At 37.8% G+C, this 12376-nt stretch overlaps 1 protein-coding gene across 2 annotated transcripts in view; it reads right to left on the reverse strand.

Annotated features, from left to right (window-relative positions):
* The window catches only part of LOC126202950 (putative zinc finger protein 66), a 282869-nt gene that overhangs the window by 136889 nt on the left and 133604 nt on the right, over positions 1 to 12376 (reverse strand). The window contains exon 6 of one of the 2 annotated variants that reach the window (XM_049937060.1): positions 3914 to 5610. The exons of the other annotated variant lie outside the window; for it this stretch is intronic. Coding sequence (XP_049793017.1) covers positions 4398 to 5610 — 1213 coding nt within the window. The 3' untranslated portion in view covers positions 3914 to 4397. Of the gene's footprint in view, positions 1 to 3913; positions 5611 to 12376 lie in introns of those variants that run through there. 2 annotated transcript variants of the gene reach the window in all.

Raw genomic sequence — 12376 nt, forward strand, 5'->3', positions numbered from 1 at the left:
AACAAAACATATGGGTGACAAAAGGTATCAAAAAAATCATCTCCAACACTGAAGTACCTCAGCTATATCAAACACAGTCAAACAAATCCATCTTTCTCACTTTTTTTATAAAAGGTATAGGAAAACATACAGGAAAGTGTTGTGTGCTGCTAAGAGGGCTCACAACACCAAACTGGTGCTGAGTGCTGAAAACAAAAACAAAGCAGTCTGGACGATTGTAAAACAGGAAACTGGCAACAGAAAGATGAATGTGTCAAACATAAAAATAAAAAAAATAAGGGATTCTAATAAAAGATCCAAAATATTTGGCAAACTATATAAATAATTATTTCAGCAGTATAGGTACAAAATTACAGCCAAAATTCCTAAAAGCCCCTCAGATCACAAATCTAAACAAAAGTGTACCACATTCAATGGTATTACTGCCCACAACAAAGGAAGAAGTCTACAAAGTAGTTTGCAAACTGAAAAATAAAAATTCATCTGGTTTAGATGAAGTTCCAGTTTTTCTAATTAAAGACTGTTTAGAGAGCCTGTTATCGCCATTATTTAATATTATAAACCAATCATTCAAGCAGGGTTACTTTCCTGACTACTTAAAATATGCTAAAATACTGCCTCTCTTCAAAAAAGGAGACACAGGAAATATAGAAAATTATAGGCCACTCTCACTGCTCTCATGCTTTGCAAAAATAATAGAAACTATTGTGAAAGATAGACTTGTGAGCTGCTTAAATAAGCACAACCTCCTAGCCAAGGACCAGTTTGGATTCTGAACAGGGAAAGGCACAGAAGCAGTAACAACACTAAATATATCCTAGAAGCACTCGATAAAGGTAACTGTACAACAGGTATATTTCTCGATCTAACCAAAGCTTTTGACACAGTGGATCACAAAATACTGTTGGTTAAGCTAGATGAACTGAGAATAAGGGGGGTTGTAAAAAAAATGGTTCCAGTCATATCCAGAAAATAGAATACAGATGACTGAAATAACACATTTATCATGTAACTCCAACTGTATTGAAAAATATATTTCTTCCCCCAAACATATAAATATAGGTGTACCACAGGGTAGTGTCCTAGGTCCAGTGCTATTTCTAATTTATATTAATGATATCCCACAAATTATAAAGCATGGTCATACAATATTGTTTGCAGATGACCCTAATGTGCTAATCAGTGACACATTACATGTATATCTAAGAGAAAGCTGAAGAAACACTAAAAAGTGTATATGAGTGGGCAGCTAACAACAAAGTCACGCTTAATATTAAGAAAACAAGTGCTATGAACTTTTACATAAACAAAAACCACATTATAATAACCTGAAGTTAGGTAATGAAATCATAAAATGGGTGGAAGGCACAAAATTTCTTGGCATGCAAGTTGATAGTCAGTTGAAGTGGGATGACCATGTAAAAATACTTCATAACAGAATCTCTACAGCATGATATGCCCTCAGAGTTCTTACTCCAGTATGCGATGCGATATTTCATGTATTAGATCAGTATACTTCCTGTAAGAAATTTTGGTCTTTTTTCAAAACGGTAGTGGATCAAAACAAAATGTCCAGACACTATGTGACCAAAATGGTACTGAAACAGAGGATGACAGCTAAAGGCCGAAATACTAAATGTCTTTTTCGAAAGCTGTTTCACAGAGGAAGACTGCACTGTAGTTCCTTCTCTAGATTGTCGCACAGATGGCAAAATGGTAGATATCGAAATAGATGACAGAGGGATAGAAAAACAATTAAAATCGCTCAAAAGGGGCAAGGCCGCTGGACCTGAAGGGATACCAGTTCGATTTTACACAGAGTACACGAAGGAACTTGCCCCCCCCCCCTCTTGCAACGGTGTACCGTAGGTCTCTAGAAGAGCGTAGCCTTCCAGAGGATTGGAAAAGGGCACAGGTCATCCCCATTTTCAACAAGGGACATCAAACAGATGTGCAGGACTATAGACCTATATCTCTATCATCGATCAGTTGTAGAATTTTGAAACACGTTTTATGTTCAAGTACAATGACTTTTATGGAGACTATAAATCTACTCTGTAGGAATCGGCATGGGTTTCGAAAAAGATGATCATGTGAAACCCAGCTCGTGCTATTCATTCACAAGACTCAGAGGGCCATAGACATGGGTTCCCAGGTAGATGCCATGTTTCTTGACTTCCGCAAGGCATTCGATACAGTTCCCCACAGTCGTTTAATAAACAAAGAGCCTATGGGCTATCAGACCGATTGTCTGATTGGATTGAAGAGTTCCCAGATAACAGAATGCAGCATGTCATTCTCAATGGAGAGAAGTCTTCTGAAGTAAGAGTGATTTCAGGTGTGCCGCAGGGGTGTGTCGTGGGACCGTTGCTATTCACAATATACATAAATGACCCTGTGGATAACATTGGAAGTTCACTGAGGCTTTTTGCGGATGATGCTGTAGTAGGTTGTAACAATGGAAAATTGTACTGAAATGCAGGAGGATCTGCAACGAATTGATGCATGGTGCAGGGAATGGCAATTGAATCTCAATGTAGACAAGTGTAATGTGCTGCGAATACAAGAAAGATCCTTTATCATTTAGCTACAATATAGCAGGTCAGCAACTGGAAGCAGTTAATTCCATAAACTATCTGGGAGTAGGCATTAGGAGTGAATTAAAATGGAATGATCATATAAAGTTGATCGTCGGTAAAGCAGATGCCAGACTGAGATTCATTGGAAGAATCCTAAGGAAATGCAATCCAAAAACAAAGGAAGTAGGTTACAATACACTTGTTTGCCCAGTGCTTGAATATTGATCACCAGATAGGGTTGATAGAAGAGATAGAGAAGATCCAATGGAGAGCAGCACGCTTCATTACAGGATCATTTAGTAAACGCGAAAGCATTACGGAGATGATAGATAAACTCCAGTCGAAGACTCTGCAGGAGAGATGCTCAGTAGCTCGGTATGGGCTTTTGTTTAAGTTTTGAGAACATATCTTCACCGAGGAGTCAAGCAGTATACTGCTACCTCCTATGTATATCTCGCGAAGAGACCATGAGGATAAAATCAGAGAGATTAGAGCCCACACAGAGGCATACCGACAATCTTTCTATCCACGAACAATACGAGACTGAAACAGAAAGGAGAACCGACAGAGGTACTCAAAGTACCCTCCGCCACACACTGTCAGATGGCTTGTGGAGTACGGATGTAGATGTAGATGTATATCCAATCTGTTATTAGTTATGGGATAATATTCTGGGCAGTGAACAGGAAAAATATCGAAGCTATATTCAAATTGCAGAAAAGAGCAGTACGTGTAATGACGAAGAGTGGCAGCAAGGCTCACTGCCTTGAACTTTTTAAAATGCTGGAAATCTTAACTGTCCCATGTGAATGTATTTTTCAGAATGTTATGTACATTAAAAAAATATTGGATACTATGTTAACAATGGTTCTGCACATGGTTACAAAACTAGGAACTGCAATAATTTGCATCTGGATAGAAAAAAATAAAGTTAAAACGCAACAGAGTCTACTGTACAATGCCATCAAATTATATAATAAATTACCGCAAAACATAAAAGACATAGAGACAATCTCCTCCTTCACAGAAAAACTACAAAAATTTTCACAAAATGAAAGTTACTATACAGTAATGGAGTACTTGAATTAAAAAAGGAAGCCTGAAAAATGTAAATTAGATTATAAGAAAATTTCACTGTCAACTATTGTGTAAGAAACAAATTTAAACTGTTAAATTGTGTATTATTCAATGACGAAATCCAACAATGTAAATTGTTTCACGGATTAATAAAGAAATCAAATCAAATCATCCTTCTGTATATACAACTGACGAATCTTAAAACAGAGTACCAACAGTGAACCCTCTTTTAAAAATCTGACAGCACTTTGGTGTAAAGTGTGAGAATTTATCTCCAAATATGTTGAACCAGTTGCAGTATAATTTTCCATAACAATACACTTTGTTTTAAGTCACATTCATAATGTTAGCTATCATTTTGATCAATTACAGGTTTTACTGTATTATTATCTGAAGACCGAAAAACGTAAATATTAATGCAAGTACCTCTCCTGATCCACCATAATAGACTGAAGCAACACAATCCCTGTGGACTGTATACCACCAACTCCGTTTTACAGCTAACAACAACAGTGCATGTTAACACAAATGTAGAGCACCAATCTGTTTATTGGTGGGCTCTTTCAGTTTCTGAAGCTTACAGAATTCCTCCAATTGTCAATATGAAGACCACAAGATGGGTATGGCGGCAGAATCGGAGTCGTATCACAAGCTGATTTCACAATAACATAGATTCACCACTATTTGTGCTAGTGCTTCAAAATTCACAACTTAGAACAAGTATCACAAAAAAACCACATACTACATTTTGTGTTTCTTTGTGTTGTGTTTCTTAAGACTACTGGATATGTCAAAACTTTTACCACAAATTTGACAGACATATGGTGGCCCTTCTGTATCAGTACATATGTGACTCTTCAAACCTCTAGCCTGAGTAAAAGACCTGCCACAATGTTCACAACCAAAGGGACGTTCTCCTGTATGCATTCGTTTGTGTCTTTCCAACCCACTTAACCTATCAAAAGATTTACCACAATCTTCACAGTCAAATGTTGGTAATGGTCCTATCATTCCTGCTCGCCTGCGTCTCCTAAATTTACCACTCTGTTTACGACAAACTTCACAACTTCGTTTCCTCTCTCCATCACGTCTCACCACAGTTAAAGCATGAGATTCTGTAAAAGTTCCACCACAGTCATCACAAGTATACACTTTCTTTTTTTCATGAATTTTCCTGTGTTCCTTCATACGAATAGACACAGTGAAAGTTCTTCCACAGATATCACAACTGTATGGTCTTTCTCCAGTGTGCTGACGTTTGTGCCTCTTGAGATTGAAAGGGTCTTTAAAACCTTTACCACAGAATTCACAGCAGTAAGGCACTTCCCCTGTGTGTGTGCGTTTGTGACTCTCAAGTCGGTCAGATCTATTGTATGATTTGCCGCAGACATCACAACTATATGGTAGTTCCCCAGTGTGTATAAGTTCATGTCGCTTCAGATGGCATAACTGTCTGAAAGATTTGCCACACACATTGCATTTATATGGGTGCACACTCGAGTGTGAATTTGCATGTCTTGTCAATCTGGATGATTCAGTGAAATATTTTCCACAGACTTCACACTTGTATGGGCGTGGTTTTACCTGCTGACATTTGCATTCTTCAGCCTCAGCATCTTCACTCACAGGTGAAGCAGTTGTCTCAATTTCTGTAGCATGTTCTGACATGTGTACTGTCAGGAAGTCTTTTGATTTGAATCTTTTTTGACATATTTCACAAAACCACCACTCCAATGCTACGCTTTTGAATGTCTCCACTCCTGCTGACACAAATGGTCTCCTCTTATCATTCAAAGAATGCTTTCTCAAGCTTATTGCATCAGGAAATATCTTGCCACAGCGTTTGCAGATGTAGGGTGATGGTTGCAAACTGTCAACACTGATAACGCCACTTGAATTTGTAAGACCTTCTCTTGATGTATCAGTACATTTTCCAGAAGCACTCTGCAGTAACCTATAAAATTAAGGATAACAATAAAAAACAGTACAAAATTTTAAACTGTATATATTTCTTAAAAGTTAAGTGAACTAACTGTAGAAGACCACACACACACACACACAATATCTGCTGTGGCAGGCCCATATGACAGAAAGTTGCTTGGTACCTCCTTAGCATTCAATAAGAGAATTATTTCATGAAAAATGAAATCATGGAAGCTCTAGGGTGGATTAACAACACTATCAGAAAAAGGATAGATTGCTACTCACAGTAAAGATGACATGTTGAGTTTCTGACCAGCACAATGAAAAAGACTGTTACACATTAATATCTTTTAGCCAAAGCCTTCTTCAGCAAAGAAAACAAACACAAATTCACACAATGAAACCCACCTCGTGTACATATGACCACTTACACAAGCAAGAGTGGGGCAGGAAAGAGGAAGAGATAACAGGTTACAGGTGGAGGGAGAGAGAGCCCTGCCTACCAGGGTGTGCAGGGACTAGAGACTTCCAAGCAGAGCACCAGGAGGTGGGGTGCAGTGGTGGGGGGAAAGGAAAGCAGAACAGGAGAGGATCAGGGAAGAGATAAGAACATGCAGGTACATTGGTAGAGGGTGGCACACAAAGAGGGTGAAGGAATGCGAAAAGGACAGAGGTGATAGGACGAGAGGTTGGAAACTGTTGGATGGAGACTATGTCTAATAGACTTTTCTGTCTGCAACTCAATGGGTCATCTTTATTGTGAGTAGCTATCTATTATTTTCCTAATACTCTTGTTATTTCTTGAAAATGCATGCAAGCTGCACTTAGCATGTATTTATAGATAACAAGAATTAAATATATTTATTATTGTGTCCTTCTTATAAACAGCAGCGTACAATCTCATCCAGTAACATTTCATATTCGCTAAGGCCACAACTTGCATTGTCAATATCTCTCCACCTCCTTTTCCTTGTTTCATCACAGTAATTGCTTGGCTATCAATGTCTCCAATTTTGAGCCATTTGGATGACTATTTAGGATGGAAATGTACTTCAGAATGTGGGCAACGATCAAGTTCACATATACATCTCTATCATAGATGATGGATTATTTGGTAGCCAGACTCTGACAAGAGAGTAATAGAAAATCAAAACATTGTGTAAATTGTACCACTATTACAAGCATCAGTGTGTATTGCCATACAAATTTTAAGTTTATTTCAAACTTTATTAAAAGGTAACTTAAAGTCAACCAGGAGTACAGCAAATCTAAAATAATTCTGGATGCCTGGAACATACAAGTCAAGTCTAATTCTGAGAAAGTACTGACATCTGCTGCAATCTAGGTGTCACTTGATACAAACAAATGAATCACAAAAGCTATTTAATTCAATCATATACTACGGTCCTGAAATTCACGCCCAAGTTCTTTGGCAGCTGATGTGTCATTGGATTTTAAAAGAAAAATACTCTGAATCAAAATAACAACAATGTAAGGAAACACTAGATTGCACCTTACTGTAAATAATTATGATAAGTATGTATGTAAGGCAAAATCTGGTTTCGGGCAGCCAGAGACAGTGGTCACATGTGTGCGAGTTGCATTTGCATGAATGTGTGTGTTTTCTAATACAGAAGGCCTCTTAGCCAAAAGCTTACTTGTTTAGCAGTCTTTTTGTTGGGCCTGTCTGGAACTCAGCATCTCCACTATATGGTGAGTACTACAGATTGAAGAATCTATTACAGAGTTATGGTAGTTAAGCCAACTCTTTGCTAAATGTACTTAAATCTGTTTCTAATGTGAGATAATATGAGTGACTTACAAGAAGACTAATATTTATGTGAGAAGTGTGAATTTTGTTCTTTATGAAGCTCAAATATACCAATAGTTGTTGAAAAGTATTCTTCGAGTACCTAATTATTTCACAAATAGAGAGAGAGTCTTTAATGTTCCTGTAACTAGCATCATTCTTCAGAGAAGAAGTTTATAGAGATTCCAGAAGCCGGATAACCCGAGAAGAAGATAGGCTGTGTACACCAAATAAGTCGCTGTGTACATCAAGTAAGTTAGCTTGTATAAGAAACGTGGGAAGTCTGAGATATCATGTCTTGCCACAGCAACTGATCATAATGAGACAAAAGAATCATTCCAAGAAATTGAATTAAGCCCAAAGTATCAGATGGAGAAAATTTATGAATGTAAAAAAGGAGAAGACTTAACAAAGTCACAATGTTAAAAACTGGATAGATGATCTTGACATATTAGACTAAGAAGAGATACGCCTAGAAAGATATGACTAAGAAGATCTGGTGCAGGGAGTATACAGCTCTCACACACATCATAAGGATGCAGACGTGGAAACCAGCCTACATCCGATGTCGCTGGCACCAGCTGCTGTTCACCGGTGCTGACCTGCCATCACATCCGCTCACCTACATTGCCAAAAGTCTATGCCAGGTGAGTGCGAAACAGTACCTTAGCAAGAAGTGATACAAACTATTGAGTGAACTTTATTAGTGTATTTATTATACTTAAAGTTAATTTTTAAATGCTCACAAGGTCTAAAGCTTGTAAAAATATGGATAACGAACAGCAAGTTGGGGAAACTTCAGAACCAGTCATGGCTATGAAAATCAGTAAAGAAGGGCCAGATTGGTCTGAGTAGGTAAATGTAATCAAAACTCAATTTAATGAAGCCTTAAATGCTCAGAGTCTGCAGTTAAATGATAAATTAGATGCTCAGAGTGGAACTTTAAATGCTAAATTGGATGTTCAGTATGAAACTTTAGGATTGTTAAGTGCCAAGGTAGATTCACAAAGTAAAGAATTTAGTAATCTATGTGAAGGCATGGGAGATTTGAAGACTGAATTCAACACTTTAAATACTAAAGTAGAGAATTTTAAGATAGATTTAAAGAATTAACTGACTAGTTCCTTGCATATTCATGTAAATCAAATGTTCACTCACCATAATAGAAAACAGAATGATAATTCCAGGAGTTATAAAAAAAAACTTAGAATTTGAGATTGAGGACAGATGCAATAATGTAGAATCAGAAATCAATGAAAAATTAGGATCTTTCGAAAATCTGTGTAATGTTAAATTGAATGCTGTACAGCAGGGACTGAGTACTTTAAAAGAGAGAGTAGATAAGCAGAGCGAATTGATGCCTGTCATTCAATCATAAATTACAGGTGTAAGTACACAAGGGGATAATGTAGAAAGAAGCTTTAAAGAGAAAATAGCAAACTATTATATTGTAAATATAAGTAGTTTGGAAGAACAAGTTGAAGAAATTATAGAAAGAAAAGTTACCGCGAGAATAACATTTGGGAACCTGTCGCCTATGGCTTCTTCTGAACTTACTGATACCAGGAAGGGCATACATGAACTCTGGAGAGAATTCAAACTTATCCAGGAACAAGTAGAAAAACGAGTAACTTCACCTAATGTGGTGTTAATCAGTGAAGCAGTTACTGATTTGCAACTGGGAGCTCATTTGGGGTTATCGAGACAATTCCCTAAATTTAAGCCCGATAGAGAGGTACATCCAACACATTTTTTTGAAAAGGTTTAACCAGGCTTTGCCAGAAAATTGGTAAGATTCTAAAAAGATCAAATTTGCTGTGGGTTACCTTCTAGGAGAAGCCTCAGAATGGGGAACCATAAATATTGAAACCTTTTCCTCTTGGGGAGATTTCCAAAAGAAGTTTAAAGAGAAGTATTGGCCTGCAAGTGCACAAGAAAAGTTAATATCAGATCCATGGGACCTGGGCGGAGTCATATATCCCCCAGGGACGTTAACATTCTGAGTTAATGGGCGGAGTGACGACCGTCGGATCCTGAGTTGTTTTCGGTGTTTCTTCCAAAATACAGGGTGATTCAAAAAGAATACCACAACTTTAGGAATTTAAAACTCTGCAACGACAAAAGGCAGAGCTAAGCACTATCTGTCGGCGAATTAAGGGAGCTATAAAGTTTCATTTAGTTGTACATTTGTTCGCTTGAGGCGCTGTTGACTAGGCGTCAGCGTCAGTTGATGCTAAGATGGCGACCGCTCAACAGAAAGCTTTTTGTGTTATTGAGTACGGCAGAAGTGAATTGATGACAGTTGTTCAGCGTGCATTTCGAATGAAGTATGGTGTTAAACCTCCTGATAGGTGGTGTATTAAACGTTGGTATAAACAGTTTACAGAGGATGGGTGTTTGTGCAAAGGGAAAAGTTCTGGACGGCCGAGAACGAGTGATGAAAATGTAGCACGCATCCAGCAAGCATTTGTTCGCAGCCCAGGAAAATCGACTCGCAGAGCTAGCAGAGAGCTGCAAATTCCACAATCAACTGTATGGAGAGTCCTACGAAAAAGGTTAGTTATGAAACCTTATCATCTGAAATTGGTTCAAGCACTGTCTGCAGCTGATAAGATTAAAAGAATCGATTTCTGTGATTTTATCCTTGCTCAAATGGAAACAGATGAATCTTTCGTTTCAAAGATTGCGTTTAGTGATGAAGCAACTTTCCACACTAACGGGAAAGTCAACTGTCACAATGTCTGTATATGGGGCACTGAGAATCCGCGGGAAACAACTCAGTATGAACGTGACTCGCCTAAGGTGAACGTTTTCTGTGCCATTTCAGCCAATAAAGTTTTTGGTCCCTTTTTCTTCGAAGGTGCTACTGTAACTGGGCTACAGTATCTGGAGATGTTAGAGAATTGGCTGTTCCCTCAGCTCGAACAAGAAGCACAACAATTTCAGCAGGATGGAGCGCCACCACATTGGCACTTATCTGTCCATAACTACCTGAACGTCAACTACCCGAGGCGATGGATCGGCCGCCAGGCAGCCCGTGACAGAGCACTTCATCACTGGCCTCCAAGAAGCCCTGATCTTACCCCCTGCAATTTTTTCTTATGGGGGTATGTTAAGGATATGATGTTCCGGCCACCTCTCCCAGCCACCATTGATGATTTGAAATGAGAAATAACAGCAGCTATCCAAACTGTTACGCCTGATATGCTACAGAGAGTGTGGAACGAGTTGGAGTATCGGGTTGATATTGCTAGAGTGTCTGGAGGGGGCCATATTGAACATCTCTGAACTTGTTTTTGAGTGAAAAAAAACCTTTTTAAATACTCTTTGTAATGATGTATAACAGAAGGTTATATTATGTTTCTTTCATTAAATAAACATTTTTAAAGTTGTGGTATTCTTTTTGAATCACCCTGTAGTTTCCCTGCATCGAACTCCTTTAAAATCTTAAACTACTCTGTCATCTATTCGTAAAATCTTAAACTATGCTGTAATCTTATATCTTAGAAAAATGGATATTACAGTCAAATAAAAAACAATCCTACAGAACCAGAGGTAAAAAGTGATATTTAGATAAACTGAACTGAATGGAATATTAAGTGTTTTAGAAAATATAATACTGTGTGACTAGTTGAACAACTAATATACCATAGTCTATAGATTTTCTATTTTGTATAGAATATTTTATACCTTTTGTGAGATGTGATATAAATGGGAAGGTTTGTATTAAGTTTGAAAGGGATGGGTGTTGTAGATAAAAGCATGGTTTTCAAGAGCAAATAAACCATGGCTAACACAAAACACACATCACACCTTTCAGACAACCCTCGCAAATAAGTGTGCCTGATTCTTCACCATTTCCTGTTTCCATAGGGTTGCTAAGATTTCCTTCGGACACCTCAAGGGTGAAGGTGGGAATGTCCATTCTGTAGGAGATGATTTAACACCAAACCTCCTCCGGTGTCTCGCTCAAGTACCTGAGGGGTAGGGATCCTGGGGAAGGGGGGTGGTAAGGATTTCCTGTCTTTGGGGCTATTTTCTTTCTCTTCTTAGATCTCAGCAATCATATCTATTTTTTCCTTTCTTACTTCTCATTTGAGAACCTATCTATTTTTTCCCTCTTTCCATATTCACAAACTTCAATCGCTGAAGACCTTTCTTGTTTCCCTGGTTTAGAACAACCTACATCTTAAATTTAGATAAGAAGGCTGAAGAATCAGACTACATGAAGACACATCCGCATACACACAAGAATACCCTTATACACAAACATTGAAATTACAGACTAGAAACCTGCTGTGATGTGAGAACCGCCAGGTGTTGTAGTGGAAAGAATGCGTGTACATAAGAAAATATGCACATACAAATATATATAAAGACTGTGACGATTCTAAATCGCAAATATATATAAAAAAACTATCATACATATACATAAGTATATAAAAACTAGTAAGATTCTACATCAAGTATACATAAGGAGGAGGCATGAGCAAAGAAAAAGAATGCAAACAAGAGTGGAATTGATCGTGATAGTCATTTAAGAAAAGTCAGTATAATAAATACTCTGAAATTTGATGAATAATAGGATAGTAGGACTTGAATTATAGGTAGACATAGTATCTACAAAGAGTATACAAGTTGAGAAGTAGAGGAGGACTCTATGCATTAAATTAAAAAGTGAATGTGAAGTGTAGAGTAGATTTATAGCTTTAACAAAAGTACTTGATTATAGTATACATAGAAACGTATACTAGGGTAATGAACCATGAACCCTGCTCAGAATGATTAAGGGAGGCATACCCTGCATTTACTAAATATAAAGGACAGGCATACCTACATGGAGATAGGACAATGTGTGGCCTAAAAAATAGGAATGTTTTATAAAGGGGTGTACCTACCAGAATGGAAAGAGGAAGTGCTCTCATAATGTCAACCACAAGCAAGGTATAGGTACTGATCCCAGGGGAAAGGGACAGTATCGTGATAA

Source organism: Schistocerca nitens, chromosome 9 (genome assembly GCF_023898315.1).
Source record: "Schistocerca nitens isolate TAMUIC-IGC-003100 chromosome 9, iqSchNite1.1, whole genome shotgun sequence".
Classification (NCBI taxonomy): domain Eukaryota; kingdom Metazoa; phylum Arthropoda; class Insecta; order Orthoptera; family Acrididae; genus Schistocerca; species Schistocerca nitens.